General features: G+C 39.1%; 1 protein-coding gene across 1 annotated transcript; it reads left to right on the plus strand.

Annotated features, from left to right (window-relative positions):
- The first annotated feature begins 33 nt into the window (after positions 1 to 33).
- Positions 34 to 24,472, plus strand: ATG3 (autophagy related 3). Its single transcript, XM_068417429.1, has 12 exons — positions 34 to 210; positions 3,241 to 3,282; positions 6,494 to 6,543; positions 7,752 to 7,822; positions 9,594 to 9,701; positions 11,710 to 11,759; positions 13,739 to 13,820; positions 14,339 to 14,373; positions 15,143 to 15,298; positions 15,952 to 16,079; positions 22,460 to 22,528; positions 24,254 to 24,472. Exons 1-12 carry the CDS (start codon positions 139 to 141, stop codon positions 24,333 to 24,335), a joined length of 945 nt encoding a protein of 314 aa, XP_068273530.1. The 5' UTR covers positions 34 to 138; the 3' UTR covers positions 24,336 to 24,472.
- The last annotated feature ends 1,093 nt before the right edge of the window (positions 24,473 to 25,565 follow it).

Below are 25,565 nucleotides of genomic sequence, written 5' to 3' on the forward strand. Positions count from 1 at the left end.
GGAGGAGCGCGGGGAAGGGCGGGGAGGGCTGTCACGTGACCGGCGGGGGGCGGTGCTGCCGGGGCGGCCGCCGCCGCGCAGCTCGTTAGCCGAGGGGCGGGGGAGGCGGCTGTCCTCCCGGCGGGGCCCGCCGGCAGCATGCAGAACGTCATCAACACGGTGAAGGGGAAGGCCCTGGAGGTGGCCGAGTACCTCACCCCCGTGCTCAAGGTGCCGGCCCGCGCGGGAGACGGGCGGGGGGGGCGGGCGGGGTGAGGTGAGGGAGCGCGCGCCCCCTGAGGCGTTCGCGCCGTTAACGGGGGGGGGACGACACGCGCCCGGCCTCCCGTGGCGGGGCGGCCGTGGAGCCGTGAGCCGCCAGGGTCACGGGTGGTGGCCCCGGCCTCCCCCCCGGGGTGTCACCCGCAGCGCGGCCGGTGCCCGCCCGCTGGCGGCTCCTTAGGGCTGCTCCCGCCTGCGCGGGCCTTGCCCTACCGCCCCGGGGGTCGCTCCCTCCGCCTTCCCGGAAGCCGCCCGGCGGCTGCGGCTTCACTTGTGGTCCGGGCCCGAGGAACTGTGTCGTTGCGGCGGCTTTACGCAAACGGCCGAGGGGTTCTGAGGGCGCGGTGCTCCCTCACGCCCGCCCGGAGTAGGTGCGCTGTCAGGGGGAGGCTGTGCTGGGGCAAAGCCATCGGCCCTCGTCCTGCACCGGGGCACACGGGGTGGAGGGACGCTGAGTTGGAGCTCACATCCCATTGGGGTGGGAGTTGCTGGCCTTAGAAGACCAGGTGTTGCTGGTCCTACTGCTCCAGGAATAACATTTATTGCCGTTTTCTATTGAAGTGGCTAAACTTTAACTAATTGTGTGGTTAGGAATGGAAATCCAAAGGTGCTCGTGTACTGGTAGGCTTAAGCCTGGTTTCAGGAATGTGTTGCAATGGTTATTTTGAGTAAGAGTGCAACTTCTTCAGCTGGTGTAAAAAAAAACCTACCCACATCATTACGTGAGCAGGTACAAAGTTGCATAACTTATTTCTGTGTCAGCATTACTATGTTAGTGCAAGCCTCTATGTGCTAAAGTAACTGAATAGTAGAAATGGATTGTTTGGTTCTTGAGAGTGAACTGTAACACTCTGCTTGTAAAGATGGCTAGCGCATGTGTTATAATTCCTGTTATTGCTTATTTAGGTAGAAACAAATTGTGGTTTTTTTGCAGTTGTTAGACTACGTCCCATCTTCTGCCTCCTATTTATAAATATTTTTCTATGTAAAACACGACTTTCTATGTGAACGCTTAACTTGTCAACAGTTCTTCCACTACTGATTTTCGCACTTTGCCATATTTTTGAGATTATACTTCTACTGTAATTCATTATGACAGCAACCTCTCTGCCTGTGGTTGTATAGTATGACCTTAGCTATGCCTTGTCCTCTGCAGCTTAGATCTTTGGGCAGAATACAGTGATACTCCATAATTAATTGAACTTGTCCCTCTGTGGGATATGGCTCTGGCCAGCACTGGCTGCAGTGAAGTTGTGGGGTGGAAAGGTGAAGTGATTTGTTAACTGTAGTACAGTTGCTGTTGCACAGCTGGTGTAATAGTGGAGGAATTCTTGTGCCCAGATACACTGTTGGGTGGAGGCAGGAGTAGAAGTTCCCACAAATGGGAGGTGATAGTATGTGTATATGTTCCTTCTACAAGGGGTTGAAAGAAATATTCCAACTTGGTAACTTTGGAAAGAAACTAGACCTGTGTCTCTCGCTAGCTTACAGACCACAGAACGGACAGAGACGAAAAAGCAAACTGTTCACCCTCAGGGAGCAGAGGATGGATATTTTACGTATTTTCCTTATTAATTCCAGAAACACAAGTTTGTGCATGTTGCCTACTGCTTATAGTTCATTTTGAGGTTAAATAGTAAGTTGTCTCCGCTGTGGTGTTGCATAATGTGTTATTGAGAATTCTGAGTTTTACAGCCATCCAAATTGCTAAATTAGGGTTGTTTGAGTTTCTTTGAGTTCTGTTAACTAGCATATAGTGATGTTACGGTGTTTGTACAACTGCTGGCTTGTTTGTCTTAATCTTGTTCTTACATGTGTCTTTAGAAAGGGGGGAGAAAGGAAGTAATCAGTATTGTATGAAACGGGTGTGCTCATTTCATTGTACGTGGCACAGGTGATAGCGTGCACCAGGGTGAAGCATCAAGAATAACTAAGTTAAGCAGCGGCTGGTTTTCTTTAATGCTTTCCTAATGACTGAATGGGGTGAAGTTGTACCCAAAAGTCAGGTACTTTTCAGTTGCTGCTTTTAGTCTTGATAGAAAAAAAAATCATGAGTTCTTTAGGGCAGCAAGTTATTCAGTAATTGATGATACAAAGCTTGAAAAGTGAGCTATGAGGTGGTTGAAATTGTGTTATTTTTCAAAAGCCATTCTTAGGTAGCTCTAATGCTGCGGAATAGTAGGTTTCCTTGGTGCTTGAGGCTTTTCTGAAGAAAAAAACATAAACAGAAGTCTGAAACAAAATACACTTATTCTAGATTTGAGTATGCTAAGAATGTTGTATCCTTAAACTTCCTAGATGTCATCTTTAATGCAAAAGTGCTTAATTTCTCCATGCAGAACTAAATCATGTTGCTGCTTGCCATCTATTCTCTGTAAAAAAAATGACAGTATGAGAAAATCAAAACTGTTTCCATGGGATGTGTAATGAAGGCACGGAAATAGGTATCAAAAAAAGTTAATAACTAAGCATTAAGTTAATATTAATTAATTAATATTAAGTTAATAACTTTTCCTACCACAGAGAAAAGTGGGTTTGGTCATGCATTTCATGACCTTTCTTAACTGCAAAGCCTCATGTTGATGCATTGCAGTGCTGGTCAGTGCTAGAACAGTCCCAAAGTCCTGAGTGTGAGAATCACTGATTCCGACTAGTTTTCTGTTTCTTACTGGCAAATATAAGTGAGTGACGGGATCTTTTCTTCATTATCGATGTAATTGGCTGTAGCAAAAAAATTACTTTGTATATGTGATCTTCTTTTCATTCTGCTACAAGTAGTTTTGTTGGGCCTTACATTATAGGATGGGGAAGCAAGCTGCCTATCAGCCCTGGCAGAGGTTGCCTCCAAGCTGAGTCACAGATGTCTGTGGACGGAGCTGGTTCCGAGACAAAAGTAGAGCAGATGTTTGTCTTACCGGTAAAGTGGGGTACTTTGCTTTGTCAGCAGTTGTGAAAATTTCTAAATTTTCTTTATTGCAGGAGTCCAAGTTTAAAGAAACTGGAGTAATTACACCAGAAGAAGTAAGTACTTAGAAACTTTGAAACAGATTTTGAAAGTAGTGATAAATTAACTCAAAATGACCGTGTTCATCTCAAACAGTTCATGTCTTTTCCAGCTAATTATTGCTTCTTGAAATAATTTCCACGAAGTGGAAGTTCTAATTGGATTTTTACTCTACAGATGATGTAGATCAACAGAATTCCTTTTGAGATGACACTGGACATCTGAATGTGGGATGTGTTTTTCCTATATTATGTTGTGAAAAGCTTGTAAGGAAGCTCGTGCTGGGTCAACAGCTCCATTTGGCATGGAAGTTCAGGACTGAAACAGGAATGTATTGATTTCAAAGGTCTTTCCCATAGGCAACTCAAAGGGGAACTCGTATCTTGGGAACAGTCCTTGCTTATCTCACTTTTAGTTCTTTCCAAGGCTCTGGCTAAATACATATGCTTGTCCACAGCAAGTACCAATGATTATTATTTTTTCCCTCCTATTCTCTGTAGGCTACTTCAGGCTGGTTGTATTTTGGGTTGCTACCAAGCAGTTGTAGTTTTTTAAGGAGTCTGCTGCAAAGAGAAATAAACATGATTTTTTATAGAATAGTGAAAACACTGGTATTTTGACTGCCTCATTCTGCTTTTTCTCATATGGAAGTGCTTCTGTTCTGAACGTACGTTGTCTTTACAGAGGTATAAGAAAACAGTGTTAAGACTGTTAGGTAGGATGAAAGAAAAATGAGACAATGCACAAATCTGAAGATGAGATGCAAAAAGATGGAACAAGGGGTGACTGATACACGTAGATAATGTGGACAGAAGTATTTTTCCTAACGTTGGTACCTAGCATTTTTCTGCTATGTTGCATGGCAAGCAAGCACTCGTGCTCTCTATGATCCAGAAGAGGACTGCTTAGAAAAACAGGCTTAGCAACATGGTGTTGTGCTGTTCTGATAACCATACATATAGGTGTGTGTGTATATAAATGTTTATATTTACATAATAATATATTTATAATCTGTATTATATATAAAACAAATATAACAGAGAAAGTCTAGAGAAATGTTCTACTAATGCTTAATTCCTTCTTGATCTATGGGAGAAAACTTGGTAGTAGTACTGAAAGAAAAAGTACTTTCTATAGAACATACCAAGAACCCCACTATGTTAGGTTAAACAGTTTGCAGCATTTAAACACCAGTAAGAGAATGCAGGTAGTACGTATTCTCTGTATAAAGTTAGATGCTGATAGGATGAATAAATTGGATCCTTCAAAGCAGTAGTCAAGGGAAAGAGTTATACAGCAAGATTATTTTTTTTTGTTAAATTTAGATGGAACTGGAGCGTGGATCTGCTGATTGTCTCTGAAAGTTTTTCCTCTTCCCTGATGATTTTGGTCTTTATGTAGTAATGATTGCTCAAGAAGAATTGAAGTAATCTATAATGATGCTAGGATGTTATCTTTGAATGAGTTTGGATTTCTTGGGTAATGAATCTCAATTTAACTGTATTTTAGTCTGAGACGCTGCCTGGTTTACAGACTTTGTGGGGTTCCTGTGGCTTATCTCTGAAGATGAATTAATTAACAATAAGGCTAAAGATGACTAATTAATCAAACTCAACACCTACTCCCTCTTTTCATATATCTGTGTACTTGATTTAATTCCAACAGATTCTTTCCTGTTATGAGTTCTTATTAGTTAATACCTCAGAAAGATAAACACCTGCTTTAATTTTGTATATAAGTACAGACAAATCTTAAAAATAATCTTTCCAGGAGTAGAAATAAGATGTTGTCCTAAAATTGATCTCTTGCCACTTTTGTAATATTGATTCAGGTATGAGATAGCGTTAGTGCTTGAGAAACAGAAAGTGAAACCAGCTAGATTAATTATGCTGCCTAAGCTGAAGAAAATGCAAATGCAATTTCAAGTATTGTTTTAGGGTTTTGCATCTGTTAGACCCACAAAGAACACTTCAAATTCTTTTAATCTTTACTAATGTATTTTAACATTCGTGCCACGAACAGAGAATTTTAAATAATTCTGGAGTTTAATGTGTTATTTATTATTATGTAAAGTGTATGAGTTTTAAAATTTCCATGTGTATTGGGAGGGATTGCTGTTTTCTTTAAAGCGAAAATTTCACTTTTGCTAGAGGCTTTAGTTGGAAAATGGGTGAAAGAAAGCACTTTTGCAGAGATTAAATCTGTTAATCCATACGCAGTGCATGTTGTGATGTTTTCCACTACACTGATGTGCCTCGCTTTGGAGGGCACGGGGAGAAAACGGCTGACACGTGCAAGCCTGTTGTGTCACACTACAACAGCTTCTGGTCAGCTAGGAAGTATGTTGTTATAAATTGGCATTTTAAGACAAGAGAGCAACTGTAGCAATAGGTGTGCACCTCATTTTCGAAAGGAACTGGTGCAAAGACCAGGCTTGCCTTCCTCAATTGATGTGTACAAAAGGTAAGCCCAGTGGGTTAGACTTTGCTGTGTGAATTTTGAGTTCGTACACAAGTCTAGCATGAGTTTTTTAATATCGCTTTGATATAGTGATGTGAATGTATAAAAGCCTTTATCACTGATACTAAGAACAAGTAGAGTCAAGATTTTTAAAAGCTATTTCTTCAGAACAAAGCTGTATGGAAGTTTTTCAATGTACCAAGTACTTGGTTGTTCGTATTTAGTTAACATCAGTGGTGAACTATCATAGTGATGGTCATTACTTAAAATGTATACTGTTTACTCCTCTGTTGCAGTTCTCTCCCTGGTTCAACTAATTGATGTGCGTTTCACTTTTCTTGCTGCAAAATTGTTTTGAACACCAAAAGATAATTAAATATTTTTTTACATTAAGCTCTTCATTGTCTTTGTACAACTTTGAAGACTGGCAAATAAAAACAGTTTCTTCATCACAAAGTAAACAATGTTACTGGGTCTAGAAACTTTTTTGCTTGTTACAAGACTGGTAGGTAATACGACAACTTGATCTGAATTTGCTATTGTACTTAATATGCATTTCCTTTAAGTGAAGTGGATTTAGTCTTTGGGTTTTCATGGTTAGCTGAGAAATGGAGTTAAAAGAAAGCATCAAACTGATATAAACACTTATTATTTACATAGTTAATCTATCAAAGGAATGTGCAACTGAAGTATTAATATTGAGAAAAATTGGAGATTGTTTCTTTATGCTGTATTTAACAGTACTTTAATTTTTTCCTGCCTTAACAGTTTGTCGCAGCCGGAGATCACTTAGTTCACCACTGTCCTACTTGGCAATGGTAAGTAAAATCAAAGGAATTCTAGAAAGCTAGCATCCCTGCCTGTGGTTTGATGTGTTTCCATTGGATACGACTATACAGTTGTCTCATTTCTTGCACTAGAACTTCTGCTGTTTTTATGATGAAGCTGTCTTTAAGTCAGGCAGGACTTATTTATTGTTCTGTGTAGCAGTAGTTGAGATGAGGATTTGTTTAGGGATTGTTTGTTTTCCTGAGGCTTTAGAGGAAATAAGCTGGTACATACTGTGAATGCTTTCAGTGCTTAGCTGCAGTAGCAGAATGTCTCCCTGAGCTTGTCTTGGTGATTGAAAAAGCAAAGGCCATGTGCAGCTAGTATTGCCAGGAAGTAGTTGTAATTGGTATATTTTAGACAAGCATTTATTAATTAAATTTGTTCAAGCTGGCCCACATCAGATCACTTTGTGCAGTGGTTGCCCTTGGAAATCCCTGTCTTTCATGTACGACAAGGGTGCAAGTAAGATGTTTCCTCATGTTTTACTGGTGCCATTATAAAACTAATCAGTTAGTGCCTAGATGGGCATTGTCTGTGCAGTTGGTGTCATCAAGGTTCTTGGCTCTATACTGGGCCATGAAGAGCTGGAGGAGAAATTATTATGCTTGAATCATTGTTTCTTGCCTTTTTCCTGTCTCCTTCAGAGAAAACATGATATTGAGTCTGGTCTATGTACTAGCAGTTTGGAAAAGGCTATTTAAAATGTTACTCATGTTTCAAACCAAAAACCACTGAAGGTGAAAGAAATGCTTGAGTTAATGTGAGCTTGGCAAAGATTACTTGAGCTGTGGTGACAATGGGCAGGTTTTATATTTCTAGAGGTCTATTTCTTGCTTTTTCTGAAGTTGCTTTCTTCAGACATTTGGGACTATGTTGTTGCTGATCCTAGAAAATTTCATATAGACTAGATTGTTCTGTCAACCTGTCTTTGCATGGCCATCTCAAAGTGAAAGTAGTTTTTGAAGCAGAAAATAGTTTTGATCCAAGACTCCCTAATTTAGGCGTGGCCAACCTTTCTGACCCCATACCTACATCAAAGTCATTGTGTAGGGAAGAGTAAAGTCATAGCAAACAGATTCTGAGAATAGGTCAAGAGGAGTATATAAAATGTTCCTGATATACATTGAAAATAGAAGGTTCTTTTCTTTGCAGATCATCAAATTCTCAACCTTTTATGGTGCACTTCATTTTACAGGGCTTCAGGAGAAGAACTAAAAGTCAAGGCTTATCTGCCAACAGACAAACAGTTTTTGGTAACTAAAAATGGTAAGGCTGAAGTTTAAATGTAAGTGTTGTTAGGATTGATAGCATGGTTGAGTGTGCTGTCAGCTCTACTGATTGTCTGCATTGACAGGGGAAGCAAATATCTTCCACTTCGGATGCTTTGACTTTGCCATATTAAAAAAGTTTTTCCTGAACATCTAAAATCTTTTTCTTAGACCAGTTGCTAGCAGGGCTTTATACTAGTACTACAGCTTGCCTTGATGAAGTAGAATTGAAGTTTAAACATTAAAAACCTCCTTGTCTGTCTTTCCTTTCTCCTATCCTTCAACTCATATTCAGTGTCTAAAAGGAAAATATGTTTGTTTTCCTCTTTCTTTTGGACAGTTCAGGCTATTGAAGTGTTCCTGAAACGTGTTTCACCGTGACACTGATACTTCTAGTTCAGATATGTAATTAATGTCACTATCCCTGTCAATAACAATAATATAAAATACAATTTTAAATATAATGTTGATCAGCTTCACGGTTGTGTAGCTGTAATAGTTGTGGTGATTACCTTTTAATGCATAAGAAGGCTAACAGCTTGGCACAACCATGGGGAAATCGTTTTCTCAAAAGATCTTATATCAAAATGTGTCAAAGATAATGCCGTTAGATGAACCTTCAGTGCTAAGAACAGCCTGAGGAGATTTTTACCTGCAATGGGTTGTATTTTATACTTGGATTTCACTTGCTGGCTTTTGGAGTCTTGCACAAGTGAAAATGCTTACAGTAGTGTTGGACAGACTTTCCTGAGCTGGTCCTGATGGCTGGATGGCCAAGTGATCTACTTCGTTTATCTTTCCCTGCCACTTCCAGCGTCCCTCCTTGCTCTGATCCTTCTAGGTCACATTTCAAAATACTGTGTTTCCTTCTGATGGTGACACATTGGCCTACCACCCGAGTCAAAGTTGAGGGCTATGGGTGAGGCTGGGAGCTATCCTGCAGACCTCATTTGGGAAGACTTCACTGTGACTTTCAGGCCCCTCTTCTCCCTCTCTGAAAGGTCTAGGAGCAATTTACAAATTCTGCACTTCATGCAGCAGGGGTTTTTTTTTCTCTGTATTTAGTAGAAAAGGAGCATTTTTTACATAGTCCTTGTTTATGATGTTGGAAAATGACTGTGTTGCCTTAATCAGATCTGCATTCTTTCTTTGACTATATTCTGAAAACTTTGTATAAATCTGTACTTGAATGGCTCTGTAATGCATATGACTGAAGTCATTCTGAATAACACATTAATTCTAACCTCTTCTAAACTTCTAGGTAATCATTTATATAATTAAACATACCTAATATAGTGCATAAATAGCTGATGCAAACTTTTAGCAGAATTCGAAAGACAAACCAGTTCCATAAACTGATGCTAATCCAGGCAAAGTTGTACTTAGGCTTAAAGTTGTTCAGCAATGTGAAGAAAACTAATAGGTTGTCTCCAGTTGTTAGCAAATGGATAGGCAGTCTAAGGAGACATGAGAAGTTAATTCTTTTGTAATCCTTAAGAGTTTGGATGAAAGTGCTCTGAGTAACAGAAGAATGAAGTTTTAAGGCCACTGCAAGTGTTGTACTGTACATGAAATAAAATATCTGGTGCAGCACATCAACATATTTTTTTAAGTTCATGCTTTTGCATTTGAAATACAGCTTTAGGATTCCTTAAATAAAAATATATGAGAGACTACCACATTTCAGAAGGCTTGGTAGGATATTTCTTGCTCCAGTCTGGTTTTGTATAGGAATGGCTGCATTAATTTTGTTTTGCAATTTTTTGCAGTGCCGTGCTACAAAAGGTGTAAGCAGATGGAGTACTCAGATGAGCAGGAAGCAATTATAGAAGAAGACGATGGTGATGGGGGATGGGTAGACACTTTTCACAATGCAGGTATTCAAAGTCTTGCTTCAGACTTTGCCTTTGGTAATCTGAAAGTTTTTCATTTTCCACTCTTAGAAACTAAAATCTTTCTTATATGGCTGTGTACTAGTACCTAATCTGGAAGAAATAAGTTATGTTGCCAGCTACCCACTTGATTGGTATCTGACTGTTCAGGTGTTTAACTGTATGCCTGTATATGCCTGAAACGGTCTACTTTTTAGAGGTGTTAACAATAAATTATTTCAATATTCTCTTATTTAAATTCTAGGAAGTTATTTTAAGGAATGATCTGCGTAGTGGCTCATTCCTTAGTAAGGAGATCCTGTGATGAGAATGCTGGTTTAAATTATTTGTTTGAGGAATATGCAAATTTCTCTTTTTTAGTAAGATTGCATGTGAAGCATGTTGAGATCTTTGTCTTAATTATGATCTCAACTGACTGAATTATTTCAGTGTTTCCCATTCTGTTGAATTGTTGGATTGAGCTAAAGGGGGAATCATTAGAAAATACCTATTGTCTTAGTATCTGAGGTCACTGGGGGAAGGGAGGGGCACTAAAAAAAAAAGAAGATATTGTTAAATAGAGAGATGAGTGTGGGAGATGATCCTTTTTTACCCTAAGTCCTTAGATGAGCTTGTGTTTATAAAGAAGTCTAAAAATTACTGCTTACATGAATCTCTCTCTTTTCTAGCACAGACCTCTTATAAATCCTTTTGTTCTTTTCTAAGAATTGGCAATTATATTATTTTTAGTCTGTTTCTTCATGTTCTATCATGAGTTCATAAAATTCTGTCTTTCAATGATGTTTTCTCCACCATTGCCAAACCTAGAAGGTACTCCACTCAGTTTTTACTTTCTTTGGTGCAAATTTTTTTGCTGTAATGTAGAAATTCTCTAAATAGTTCAGCCAGGCTGGGGAGAAAAAGGGTGGGAAAAGATGCTTTTTGTTTCTGTAGATGTACATTTTTCATCACTGGCAATTCTTAAATGCATCACTGAACACCTCACACCAAAGAAATTGTTTGACATAGCTTTGTCATGTCCTTGAATTAAGGATGCGTTCTACATCCCTGCTGTGGATAGACTCTTCTGCCAAGCTTTTCTTTTTAGGGTTGACTGGTTTGGGCACCATGCTGTGGTAGCACAACTATAAGACTCTAACTAGACCTGGCCAGGTCTCCAAACACTGTCAGAGGAGATTTCCCCTCATCTGTATAGAAGTCCTTTATAATACCAGTTTTTCTGTTGGGGAAAAAAACGTGTGTAAATGATCACACAGCCACTAGAAATGCATTTTTTCCAAGCAGCATTCAACTGGCATTTCTTTTCTTTAAGCAGTTATTTCTGATGAGCAGTTACTTGATTCCAGGTTCATTCTTCATAATGATGTAACTTATTTTCAGCTGAAGAGTTAATTAGATAAATGTACTGTGCCAAAGCAGAATCTTGTCATGTATCCCAAAGAGTGCTGGGTGAGACCTGCAGTAAAACTAGAAAGCAAATGAGGAGGAGCTCAAGAGTTGATACGACTGTGATTTGGGATGTTTTTTACCCCCACTTCCTCTCAGCTAAAAGCATTGAGTGTTCTGCTACATTATGCTTTGTCATGAACACTTTGCTTTCAGGGTGCTCAGAAATATTCATAAAGGCATGCCTTGCTCATGAAGCTGAGTTCCATTATTGTGACCTGAATGCCTATCCTGAACTCCCTTTTATGCAAAAATTCCTTAAAGTAAAATTCCAAATTACTTTGCAGTGTTCCATCAACAAAATATGTGTGATGTGCAAGAGCTGTGCTGTTGTGCTCCATGTTACTGGTATGGTTTATTTATGGATGTCCAGCACCAAGCATGCTACCAATACCAAATAAACAGCTCTTCAAAAATCAAAATTGTTGTGAGATGTAACTTGGAAAGATCATATGCTGCTTTCTGAAATCTTTGCAACCTTTTTCTATACTGTTCTGTAACAAAGAAACAAACTTTTTTTAATGCAAACTTCTTGTTCAATTAACAGGGATAGTGGGTGCAACAGAAGCAGTTAAGGAGATCACACTAGACAGTAAGGTACTTGTTTCTAAATTTTCCTCTTGCTTTATTACAAGACCTGAAGGTACTAGAAGTCTTACCTGCAGCAATCTAGTACTGCCTGCGAAAGGTTAAAATATGCTTTGTCACTAGGTGTGTTGCAGATAATACATTGACCTCCAGAGCCCATGATATTTGTCTAAGCATGTCCATCTCCTTATTACTACGTGTTCTTTTTGGAGTGTCTTTAGCCAGTGTGCTCTTGTGCCAGGCTTCTGCAAACTGAAAATGAAATTCTGTTTACAGTGATACTGCAACTTTGTGTCTCAAGAAACTAACATTTGGAGATCCAGTGTAAAGAAATTTTTATATGGAAAAATAATGTAGGGATGTAAAGTATTTCTTCGTAATATTTAACTTCTGCAAGTAGAGTTTTAACACATTTGGTCATGTTTGACAGGCTTGTGCTCTCAAGTTTAGAAGTACTAAAACTGTTTAAATGTATACATCTTACAAAGTCATCAGTTTCTGCACATGTTTCCAAAAAGTCACTGTGCAGCAGGAGCCAAATCTGAAACTTAAGTCCTCAGGAAACTGAGAACAGTTGGAAGTATTTGAAATGAAATGTGTTAGCTAACGTGTTTAAGAAATGTGGAGAAACAGAGACACAAAACGCTTTTAAAGATGAGTTGGTTGTTGAAGTGAAGTTCTGTCTCTGTGCTAGAAGAGTTTGTTCAATCATCGAAGCACAAAGCTTTGGACTCTAAAAATTAGGGAGAAAGAGAATGGGCTGCTGCATGGTACCACACAATTGTAAACTATGATAAACTGTGAAATACTTGTATTTCAAGTGAGACTGTGCTGAACATAGTAAAAATACTGCTTTTTCACAAGTTGGTAACGTAAGGGTGGAAGAAACACACTAAGGAATAGCTAAAGGTGATGGCTGTTTCTGCAAAACACAGTACTTGCAGAATGTTACTGTGATTCATAACTGCTGTTGTGTGTTATGAATTGGATTTCACTTCTAATATATTGTATGTAGAAAAACTTGCATGTTGTACAGTCCTCCATTTCTTGGACCACAGGTCCAATCTAGAAAGACAGCTCTTTCTCTGCTAATGTTCTGTTTGCCAAAGCACTTCACAAATTAATTTCTTGGTGTTAGTTTTTTTGTTGTTGGGTTTTTTTGTTTTCTTTTTTAATGAGGAAAACAGCCACCTGATGCTGCTTACAATCAGCAGCTTCTAATTGTAATCATTATTTGGAGTGTTCCCCTAAAGTCTTCATGAAACATGTGTAAATCGAGACCTTCTTCTGAATTTCACTGGGGCTGTCTGTTGGGTTCAGATGCTGTGCATAGGCCCACAATGCCCAAAGAAAAGGTTGGCCGAGGGCTTGGGCAGTATTCATTCCTATTGGACTGTGCTTTCTCAGACAATTATATCAAAATATGACATTTTTTGGGACTCTTGTGTTTTAAGAACAGTTCCATAAACTAAAAGCATCGTTCAGTTCCATAAACTTAGTCATATGATTTAGTTCTAGGTAGTCCTGCAAGGAGCAGGGAGTGGGACTTGATCACACTTATAGGTCCTGACCAACTTGAAATACTCTATGATAACTGCTGCACAGTTGGCTGTGGTTAGAACATACAAAATCCTAACCTACATGTTTAGTCATAGCTGTTTAGTCATTGTCTTTCATTTGAGATACATGGGTTTTTTGAAAAGAAATTATGGGCTGTTTAACACCATGTTTTTCTTCTTGCTTAGGAGTTAAATCACTCCAGATGACAAAGGAGAACTTTTTAGCAGATTTTTAATGTCATGCTAGGACTTTGAGTTTGATTAATAAGCAAATATTTGAGTTCAGTATAGTCCTTCTTAATATTGCAGAAATTATTTTTCTGCTTCGCTGTATGTATTGACTGGACTTACACCTTAAATTTGCTGGGGCTGTTAGACTGTGTAGATGCAGCAGTCTTTAAAGCAGTGTTTTCAATTTAACTTCTAAAGGATAATATGAAAATACCAGAATGTTCGGCGTCTTGTGAAGACGACGATGAGGAAGATGAAGGAGAAGCTGCAGACATGGAAGGTATTTCCTTAAATTGGGTGGGATGTGCTTTATTTTGGGCCTTTAACTAAAGCCGTACACTCTAAGAAAACACTACTCTTTCTTTTCATGGCATGCATGCTGAAAAATTCAGCAGGCACATGCTCTGATAATCTTTTGTATGCTCTTATTGATGCATGTTTACTCTAACTTGTGTGGTGAAACCTTCATGAATGTTAGTGACTGGGAAATTAATTTGCATAGCAGAACAGATCCAAGCAACTATAAATTAGGGATTTAGCACAGATTTAGCACTGCTTCATACCTACACTTAAGCTCAATCTGCCTACTTAAAACCACTTCAGGATGGCTCATCGTGTACTTACTGTAGTCTGGGTCAAATTTGTATTAAAAAAGTTAGTCTGGTTTGGGATTGGGAAGTCTACCCGAATAAAACATCTTTAGATACGTGTAGATTGTTTTAAAGGAGTTGTTTATGAATGAGAAATACGATGACTAGCTACAAGCTGAAACCAGAATTTTATGGGTCGTCTTTTCAGAGTATGAAGAAAGTGGCCTGTTGGAGACAGATGAGGTGAGTGAACAGTTCTCTGTCTTGTCTGTTACAAGGCTCATCACCAAGATGAGCACAAGCAAAGTAAAAATAATGATAACAAATGACTGACAACAAGCTTGTTATGAGCAGTGGGATTACTGAGCCTGGTTTCCTATGGATTTGTCTCCTGCCAACCTACTGCAGTATCCTTATCTTTTGGGTCCTCAAAGGTTTTGATCACAGTAGTTTTGCTTTCTTTGCTGATCTTTTTTGCTCTGCTTACACACAGTGCTGTATTCACAAGAGGTGAAAAATGCAGTGGTTGTTCTTGAGGCTTACGTGTGGAGGATGAGTGGCTTCTGGTTCAACAGATGGCACTGGTGCACCAGACTGTCATGAGAGAAAACAGAGGGCATCGTTATTTGTGGTACTCTGCTGGGGTCTTCATGAACCTGCACAAACTGAGACCTTTGCCTTCTGAATTTCATTGGAATTTGCCTGTAGGGTTCCAAAGTTGTTGGTGAAAGAAGGGAGGGGGATGTGAAAATGTAATTGCATGCTTCCTTAAGAAATCGGACATTTTAAAAAATAAAAAACCCACCAAAAATAAAACCAAAAACCACTTGGTGGGAGAGAAACTGATACTCCTAATTTAAAGATAAAAACAAAACCCAAAAGCTTCTTTTTTTTTTAATGCTCACTTAAGCTGTAAAACTGAAATGAATGTTCTTTACTTAACTATTTAGGATGGGAAAAGAGGGAACCCAAACAAGACTATACTAATGTTGTCATTTTTACCTTGAACCAGGCAACGCTTGACACAAGACAGATTGTAGAAGCTAACAAAGCTAAAGCTGATGTTGGAGGGGAAGATGCTATTCTACAGACTAGAACTTATGACCTCTACATCACATATGACAAATATTACCAAACTCCAAGGCTCTGGTTATTTGGATATGATGAGGTATAGCTATGTTGTTTTTTTTCCCACTTCTGTGAAATTAGACTCACCATGTCAAATAGTAAGGCTATTTTGTTGCTTATTCACAGTAGAAATTGAAAGGAAAAAATGGTGAGAAAACCACTATACAGTCAGGGTTGCAGACAGGACTTACGGTACTTACAGAAAGTAGGAGCACCTTAACTGAAAATTGTACTTGGTAACTGAGCACATTTGGAAGGAAGGAAATCATGCTCTGTCATTTGAGTTTCTGTTAGCTCTGTAGAGCTAGTAATAACTCCAGTAAACTCAGTCAAGTGAGCAGGTATGGGGAGAGGATTAGATAAATCACTCCTCCCTTTAATGGCTAAGTTTCTTGGGTTAAAGTTGGTTAGGGCTTACAGCTGAAATACCTAGATGGGAACCTGGATGGCTCTCAGATATATTGCCTTTACAATTCACCTGGTATATTAAAACCAAAAATTTACGCAGTACTATTTCTACACCATATGGATTTTAACAAACACTGTTCTTTCAGTGTACCTTCAGAACTGTTGTGTATTAGATGCTTATAATTTATGGTGCTTTATCTGTTAATGATGTTAGAATCTTTTGCTCCTCCTCAGCAGTTCTTTGTTAGCAATGCTTTTGTTCTCGTGTTCCTTTTTCCCCTATAGCAACGGCAGCCTTTAACAGTAGAGCATATGTATGAAGATATTAGTCAAGATCATGTCAAGAAAACGGTGACCATTGAAAACCATCCTCATCTTCCTCCACCTCCCATGTGCTCGGTTCATCCGTGCAGGTAAGTCTTTGTTTCTGGTCTGATTCAGCATGCGAACACAAGGCACTTCACTGCTCTTGTGAAGGATTTGGTTCAGGTTTTCTGCACGTATTTCCACAGTTGGGAGCCATAGTGATCTGTTAGCTTCTGAGGGAGGATGAAAGGAAGATACCAGCGATGCTCTGAAGTCATTCCAGTGCTCACTGCTGCAGGTGTATTCTGCAGTTAGAGCTCTCTCCTCTCTGCTCAACTTGCTTTTCCTCCACTTCCCTAGGGACTCCAGAAGATGGCAGACTACCAGAACCTCTATAAAAGAAAGTTCTCCTATACTTTCATTTGCTGCTTTTTTTTAGGAGGGTAGAAGTATAATGTATACTTGGGGAGCAGAAAAAGCTATTTAAACATGAAATAACTCTTATTTTGTAATAACTACCTTCTGCTCCCTCAGAAGTCCTTGAAATTTTACATTGATAAATAGAGGTCCTCTAATTGGCACACTGAAATATTTGTTGAACACAAGTGTAAAACACACTTGTGTTTTTAGGGCCTTTTCTGTTGCATTTTCCACATTTCTCACCCAAGACATAGGGAGTCTGTAGTTGGACTAGCTGCACAGATAGTTTTGCTAGGTCTTTGAAAGGTGCCTTTTGTCTTAAGATGTAGGCCCTAACATCCTTTTAGGTGTCTTAGTGATACAGAGCCAATATCTTAAACAGAGTAACTCCTCAGCTTCTTGATAGTATGAAGTTCTTAGAGGTACAAGTTTGGGTTTTTATCTCATTTTTAAAAAAGAGACACCCTTTGTAGTCTTGCATATATTTAAAAAAAAAAGTCCAGATTGCCCCTGTCTTGTAATTTCTTTTGACTTAAGGAAACACTTCTGGGATCCATGTCACTAGCTGAGGTGTCAGATAATCAGCTTGTTGTTGACAAGCTTGTGGTAGTTTTTGCAGACTCAAAACATTCTTGTTTCTGGTTTAGGAATTATTTGTTCATAAGATTAGTCTTGGGAAGGGTATACCGTTCTTTAGAGAGGGAGCAAAGGAGCTTTGCACCAAGTAGTTTATGGCTACTTTTGATCTTATTATGAGGATGCATATTCATAGGCTTTGTAAATCTGTATCTCATGTTTCTTCCAGTTCATAGTTCTTTAACCACTGCTTTACAACAGCCTCTGCTTTCACCAAGCAGTCAGGCTTGTATCTGGACAATATTGAGCAGAGAAGCCATTGTACAATTGGGAAATACCTTTTCCCCGGTTTAGCTGTCTTGTAGAAAATTTTGAAGTGGTAAAGTTTATTGTTGGTCTTTAAATCCTCAGGTTTAAGTCTACACTCATCCAACAGATGTGTGAAGATGTCAGTCTCAGTGCTCAAGAGTAGTACAGGAAGCAGAACTTAGAAAACTGTTGGGAAAAGAATAAAGAAGAGAAAACAGCATAAGGCATCTGTTCATCTGTGGGACCGCCCACATGGTGAATACTGCAGTACAGCTCTGGTCATCTGTTCTGTAGTCTGTGAGATGAAGGAAGACTAAAACTGGAAAAGATACAAAGGGGTTTTCTGGCATAACTGAGGTTACGAATCTCTTTCCCATAAGAAATGATGGAATAACCTGGGACCCTCTCAGCTTTGGAAAAGGCAGCAGAGGAGGGAGTCGTAATTTCAGTGACCTTCATCATGAATGGCACAGAAGGTGAAGTAATACATGTTCAGTTTTTTCTAATAGTAAAACTGGTGGCATTGAGTGCTACTCACTGCTAGCTTGTTCAAAGCCAGAAAAAGGATTAAACTCTGCACACAGCACCTAGTTAAACTAAATATTTATTTAAGCAATATGATGTTAATGAAATAAAAAGTTGTCAAGAGTTGTTAGAAGTGAAGTTATCGAAATGCTCCAGCATTAGAAAGTCCATGGGTTGCATACTGCTGGAAACCAGTAGTACTTTGGGGGAAGCATTACTAGGTGCTTGCTCTGGCCTCTTTCTTGAGCACGTACGATAAGATAATAAGCAGGACAAGGTAGACCTTTGGTTTGATCCAATAAGGTATTCTTGTACCTTGTATGAACATATCAGTCTTAGTATGTCAACCTGTTAGTGACTTAGACTGTCTTATCGTTTGCTGTCTGCAGGGTTTTGGCCAAAAAAAATGGATGCAGCTTTTTGTGCAACTGGTGTTTTTGAAGGAGTGTCAGGTAGGATGAATGGAGGAAGGCTTAACAGACTGACTAGGACGATGATTAATAGAAGAAAAAGAGGAAAAAAGCCTGAAGCCAAGGCTTAATTTAGTGATTGCTGGAAGCCCTGCTAATAAATTGGTTGGGAAGAAGCTCCTGTTGATGGATGCAGGCTGGGAGGGCACTCTCAGAAGAAACAAAGACGACCAGATATTTGGGCATGACAGCCCTCACTGACTAGGTAGACCTGGGGGTTTTATGCTGGGCTGTGGCTGCAACGTAATCTGCTTAATTTTGCAAACACCTTTGCAAAGTAAGAACCAATTTAAGGCTAGTTTGTGAATTTGGATGGAGAGTCTTCATGGATGAGAGCTCTGTGTGCATGTTTTCACTTCTTCCTCTGAAGCCAGGGAAGTGGGCAGTGCCTTTGTTATGTAACCCACATCTGCACTCGAAGAAATGGTTTGCATCATGGCACTTGTTCCAGTTAGTCTTTTAAGCATGAAAGAGATGATTGATATCACAGTGAGACACATTTGTTGGTAGTCTTAAATGTGGAGGAGACTGTCTAGTCCTTCTCAAAAAGCAATCTAGTTGACCAGCAACTGCTTAACATCGGAAAGGTTTGAAAAGGTCATCTTGAGACTGTGAAGAAAGAGGCTAACAACGTGTCTAAGGTGAAGGTTTTAAGTGTGTTCTCTTACTGTCTGGGGTGAGCTATTCTGTTTTCTTAAATTGGTAAGGCTAACAGCTAACAAGGTCTGGGCTTCTGAGGTGAAAAATAATAGCCAAAAATGTTGTTTTGTTCTTAATTTAGCTAGGAAGTACCAGTGTTTAGCTAGCTCTGCTGCTGTCAGTTCCCTGCACGTTACAAGAATTGTGTAATGTAGGGTATTTGGATGGTCCTAAACTTCTTGGCTATTTCTTGTGATGTGTATATCCCGATGTCATGCGTCAGAGAAAGGAAAGAAATGGCAGTGTGGTGCCACTGTCAGCTGCTTGAGATTGCTTCTATTTTGAGTAGTTGGCTGAAACTGTTCATCTTGCAGCTCGGTTCTAAGTTGTATTTCTTGTCAGCATTTTTATGGTACTGGGAGGAGCACAGTCAACTTCCTCATTAATTGCTGCAAACTGGTTTAATCACAATTCTCAACTTTTTCATGTGGGTATTATGAAGGGACTATTAAACTAGTTAACTGCTAAACATATTTACAATTAGATCTGAATTAGTTGCACTAATTCTAAGGGCTTATTTTTCTCTATTTCAGAAGAAATGGTGACAGGCTTCTGAACTCTTTCCTTCTTACATACTCTATACATATCTGCAGGGAAGTGACTAGAGGCAACTGCAAGGATCAGTGAATTGTAGATCTTAAGGTTAACTGACTATTGCAGATTTTGAATGTTTCTCCTGATGATGACATTTGTGGGTTTTTCCACGCCAGTCTCATTGTGTGTGAGCAGTTACAGACACTGAATCAAATTCATAGGTAATTTTTTTTTTCTTGGAAGTACACTGTCCTAAAAAGTCTTGCATTTTGCCCTCTGTTATGGAAGCTTATAGTTGTTGTCCACTATACTGAAAGCCCTGTGGAAGGCCTTTGATCTCTATGAACTGCAAGGGGACAAATAATTTCTGGTGTTGGGTGTTTTTTCCCCACATGTCAGGAAGGCTTTTATTTTTTACTTTCTGCTGGTATATATTTCCCTTCCAGCTGATACTCAGATAATATCAGTATGTCAGCTGTGCTGAATTCCAATGTGAAGCTAATAACAAATATTTTGACTGACAGCTTTGGTCAGTTGCAAAGCAGGAAGGAGGTTCTTCAGCTGAAAAGCAAACATTCCTGATGAGAGCATAAAGGGTCATCAAATCAATCGAAGAAATCAGCTGCTTTCAACTTATTTTTAACCCCTTAATATATGGTCTTAACTCTATATATCTCAATTTTCAATAGCAACAGCAGTATTTCTGACTTGAAATATAAATAGTAACTGATTTATATTACTTGAACCACCTCAAGAGTTGGTTGATATACAGGAAAGTAAATTAGGTGATTTTTAGATGTTTTAAATGTCTGATCTATTTGATAGCACAAGTGACCTAGAAATAAGTCCTCGAACGAGCACTGGTGAGCATGTAATGTATTTATTCATCCTGAGTTAGAGAGTTACTTCTGGGGGACTTTTATTCAGAAGTTTAAAAAAAAATGAGATTTCTAGATAGCAGGATATTTTAGATGACATTTCTCCCAAAGTTATCTTGTTTCTTTCCATTGGGGGTTATACATACTTCATATTAATTCCTCAAAATTTTCTTATAGAAGGAAACTAAGAACAGGAAACAAACTTCTGAAAGTTTATAAAGCACTTGCAAAGCTTTTCATGAGTAACTGTATGACAGTAAGAATGACCATTACTGTGGCCATTATGGAATTCCAGATATCTAACTAGTCCTTAGAAAACAGAAAAGAACAAAAGTCTTTAAAATGCATGAAGCTGAGCCAGTATCCTGTTGAAGATTTCTAATAGCTGTAGGGTGTCCTCTATTCTGTGCCAGTACAAAAAATAGTCCACTGTTATGGATGAGGTCAAAGCTTAAGTTTTGACAGTGGCCAGGTTCTTATACAGAAGCAACTGGCCTTGGCACCTGATGCAGCATGTACTCTGCAGGGGCATCGTGAGGATCCAGAATTGGAATCAACTGTGAGGGCTGGCTGATTTGCAAAGACCAACAGCACAGCGAATTACAAATGCTGACCTTTAGTGTTTCCCCAGACTTGCGTGTTCCTGTTTACAATGTGTCTTGGTAACTTTGCAACAGCTTCCTTCCTTGTGTTTGCAGTCGTGGGCAGCATGATTAACTTTGGAGATAACTACTAAATGCCAGTTACTGGTCAGCTATTTAGATTTGCATGGTCAGAAAGTTATGCAAACTCTGCTTACCACTGTTCCTTGTTCTCAGTAGGCACATAAGTTGTTTCAGGATGTGTATTTTAAACTACTACTGTTAGCTAACTTGCAGTGTTGTGCAGGTGGATGTCCATAGCCCCATGTGACCTCCCTGATAAGATTGCCTGCAGAATCATGAATTGAAAACCAAGTTGAAGTATAGATAAAAGTAAGATGAGTTATACAATCTGGGAGTTTGTGTTAAAAATATATAAATAAAACATCAATTAACCATGCAGTAGTTCTCCCCTCTGATGTCATATGTTCTTCAGCCCCTGGTTTATAGGGTATAAGAACAATCCTGAACACAAGACCATTAATTCTGAATTGTGGCTGGTCATGAAAAGATTTGAAGTCTTCATCAATGGAGATATTCAAAACTAGACCAGGCAAGGTCCTGAGCAGTCTGTTCTGGTTTGCTGCTTATTGAGCAAGGAGGGTTGGACTAGATGGTGACCAGTCTCTTCTAACCTTAGCTATTCTGTGATTCCATGTTATATTCCCAGGATCAGCTTTGTACACAAATGTTTGGTTCATAGTAGGTCTGGTATGTCCCTGATGATTTAATGTCAAAACACAGTGCCCTGAGGAAATGTTTGTCCTCCCCTGTAGTGCTTTACAATAACAGAGTCACAAGAGAGAAGCAGCTAGCTTAGAAACTGTTGATCTGCAGCAGAACCCAAGTTACTGCTGTAGCCAGAGGAAGTTTCCATACCCTAAGTCAGTCCGAGAGCAACAGTTCTGAATTTCTGCAGGTTTGGTTTAACCTGCCTGTCCTAGGAAACTATGAATTGTGTAAGTGTTTGACACCTCATAAGTTCTACAAAGTTAAGAGTGCACCAGAGGCAGCTTCAAAAAGTTGCAGCAATTTCTAGGCATCTTTTTTAGAGGTAATCTGGGAAATTCTGGTGGCTTGCTGCTGGTGAAGATTACCTTCTGGGGACTTACCTGGTGGCTTCTGTGGCACACTAGTGGCAAGCAATATGTGTTGACTTTCATTACAGCACTCAAGTCTACGCTGTAGCATAGAACATCTTTCTCTTTCCTTGTGAATGTAAGGAGCTGGCAAATAGTGTTACATTCATCACTTAGTATTAACTTTCTGGTATTGTTGAGATTTTTTTTCCTTAGTAAACTGAAAGCTTCCTCTTGCTGCTTCTGAAGCTAACAGTCCAAAACTATTTAATTTATACAAAACCTAATAGTATTGAGATGAAGAGGGAGTTACTTTTTCCTTAAAATATTTTCACTGTTTCTGATCTGTTTTTCAGGCATGCAGAAGTGATGAAGAAAATAATCGAGACTGTTGCAGAAGGTGGGGGAGAACTTGGAGTTCACATGTATCCTTTTTTGTTACTGCACTGTATTCTTAGATTTCTTGCAGTGTGTAGCTGTTACCTCAAGGTTCCTCAAACTGGAATGCAATTGTGAGTAAAAGCAGTAAACAGCTGTTTGTGGTAGTGCTTACTAGAGTTCTGGGATGAGCTGCTTTGTGCAAACAAGTTCTGTTAATCACTTATTAGGGAGGGAGGAGGGTGTCAGGAGCAACAGGGAAAGTAGGTAGGATTGAAGGGACAGGGTTGAGCCCTTGTCTGTAGGGGTGTGAAGGAGGCAGATGTGAGTATGAAACAGAGATACCAGTGTAGAAGGATGAGGGTGGAGGTTCATAGGCTCTGGCCAGAGTGTAATCACTCCTCTTGGTACAGCAGCTTCTGTATTAGATTGGAATCTGAGATTCATTTCTGAATGGTGTAGAGGTCCCATTATTCTTTACTCTGCATGTGAACAATATCTTGGTAAAACATTCAGCTGACAAAAAAGCAGTGAAAATCACTGAAACAGTTCTGAACATCAGTATCAAATGCCTCATAATTACAATTTTCTTTCAGCGAGGTGACTGACCTTAGTTGTGCTTTGTAGTAATTCATACTGTGCTGAAGTAACACGCTGTATTCATACTGTACAATATTCATACTGTAACTGAAGTAACCTCCATGTTAGGAGCAAGTGTGTCCTTTCAAAATAGTGTTCTAACTGCTCTTGCTGCTATAAGGTAAGCCAGGGGGGATTACTGAGCACCTATAGGCCCTGAATTAGTAAAATTCCCGTTCACGGTATGAGTTGAGACTTGCTCAATTTGTGCAGCAAGCAACTGAAACTCAACTGGAAAATAACTTTTCTGGCAAGGTAGTTCAAGTCTTCTACTCCTCAATAGTTAGAAATAGCTTATTTTCAAGATTTTGATTACTTTTTTTGCTATTGCTAAACAAATTGAGGGTTTTCTAACAGGCAATTTTTTCCCTCATTATCATACAGTTTGTATTTGTCAAGAAATGGTCCCTGAGACTGACATGCCGAAATAGTAGGCTTTACTTATGTCCAGTACCAATGTAACTTAATTATCAGTTGAAAGTAGTGATTTATTTTAATTTTTCAGTTCAGTGTCTGCCTCAGTCCCAGGTGGACAGACACTTTAGTTTATAACTATCCAGTGTACTCTAGACTGCAGATTCAGGCCCAGCATGCATTTGAAGGTGATATACAGAAGGGAGACGAGGAAGGTCGTCTCTACAAAGGCAGACTTCTCAGCTTAGCAAAGCTATTAGCTCTACTTTCCCTCATCAACAGGAAGGAGCTTTTTTAAAGGATGGTTCAGAACAGGAACCTATTTCTTTTTCTGAGCCACTGAAACACTGAGGGAGGAGCCTGCTTTTCCTGCAACTACAGGAAGGTAGCTAGGGATTAGCCTTGTTAGGTGCAATTCACTTTGGCATTTGTTAATAAAATATTAAGTATGTAAATGGGATTGTAAAAGTTTGTATAAGATGCATTGAAAATAACTCCTGGTTCCCTGCCTTAACTTAAAACAGGAAGGTCTGTATGTTTAGGAAGCATCAGGTGTCATTACCAGAGTTCTGCTGTATTAATTTCCCAGTCTCTAACTGTATAATTGCTAGGTGGTGTTTTCCTATTAGCAAGAAATACTGTTGAGCAGATGTGAATGACTTCTGCTTTGTTTTACAGGATTTCTAGCTATTGCACATTTTCCTTAACAAGAAACTCAGGTACCTTCTTATTTTCTTGAAATTTGTACAGGCGGTCATTCCAACGATAGAATATGACTACACGAGGCACTTTACGATGTAACTAAAATAAGAGATGTCCTCCTCTAATTATCAAATCTTTTTTTAAATAACCCATCCATGTGACTTATACAACATTATACACAATTTCTGTAACTAACCTTTTACCAAGCTGATCCATTAAAATAAAATGTTCCATTACCAGCCTTTTTAATAAAAATCTTTGTGTGTAATGTAAATAAATCACTTTCATTCCTAGAGAGACACTGCACTAAGAGGTGGGATTTTTTTCTCCGTAATTCCTTCAATTTCCTTTCAACAGAAGACTCTTTTTATCTATATTGGAAGCTAAAATCTACTTCCCTAGTGGAAGCCTAATGCTTTGGGCTTCATTGCTAATTCCTGGAAAATGTGAATTTTTTTTTTCTTCCTCCCTTTAAATTCACTTGAGAGCTATGTGCTTTTTCCTAGTTATGAATGGTTATGCTTCCTCTAGCTGGGGGAGGATTTTGAAAGCTGAAAGAAAATATGTTATCATCTTGTTGAAGAAGTTTGACTACATCTTAAACTAAAATAGCTGTAACTAATCAGTCTTTGAAAGGTGATTTAGACTAGTGTTTTGAGATGGAATTTTTTTGGAGACAAAGGAGGATTATTAGTATGTAGTCTGTAATAAAGGCAAGAATCTTGTAATAAAGGCAAGAACAGACTTATTGACAAAATTACAGCTTGGGGGAAAAGGGAGAAGATTGCTATGGTAGAGGAAGGTTCAATCTTGGTTACTTGTCTGCCTCAACTACACTAACTGGTAGTCTATAGCATGATTTCCTTTTTGGGGTAAATATATGTGGGGTTGTTTATGAATTCAAATATTGCAGATGCATCCAGGCTATAGCAGCCACTTTCTGCCCTGTAAAATGTAAGTTTTCCATTAATGAAAATGGGAGGAAAGGACCATTAGCTTTCAGGACAGCATCTTTGTCTCCCAAACAACCAACTTGCATTCTGCAAGTTAATCTGAAGGTGGGTGTCTGCAACTGACTGAATTTACTGTTGGGTAGAAAGGTTGGTCCCAATCTTGTCACAACTGGTCCCCATCTTGGCTGTCCTCTGTACCATGCTGTTACTTACATGAGAGCCTGTGATCAGGTTCTGTGTACTGTGCTTAAACCGGCTTTCCTCTTTTGATATCTACCCTCACTTCCTCTTTCTTGGACAATATCTTAAGCAATGTCTGCATAAGTGAAGAGTACATTCTAGCTAAAACCTGTTATAACTTAATCACACCCACTGA

Source organism: Nyctibius grandis, chromosome 23 (assembly GCF_013368605.1).
Source record: "Nyctibius grandis isolate bNycGra1 chromosome 23, bNycGra1.pri, whole genome shotgun sequence".
In the NCBI taxonomy this organism is placed as follows: Eukaryota; Metazoa; Chordata; class Aves; order Nyctibiiformes; family Nyctibiidae; genus Nyctibius; species Nyctibius grandis.

Excerpts from the sequence above, each read along its gene's own strand:
- ATG3 (XM_068417429.1), top strand. The coding sequence starts at position 139 with ATGCAGAACGTCATCAACACGGTGAAGGGGAAGGCCCTGGAGGTGGCC. Across the intron at positions 9,702-11,709 it reads AGACACTTTTCACAATGCAG|GGATAGTGGGTGCAACAGAA; the intron begins GTATTCAAAGTC and ends TTCAATTAACAG. Across the intron at positions 14,374-15,142 it reads GCCTGTTGGAGACAGATGAG|GCAACGCTTGACACAAGACA; the intron begins GTGAGTGAACAG and ends ACCTTGAACCAG.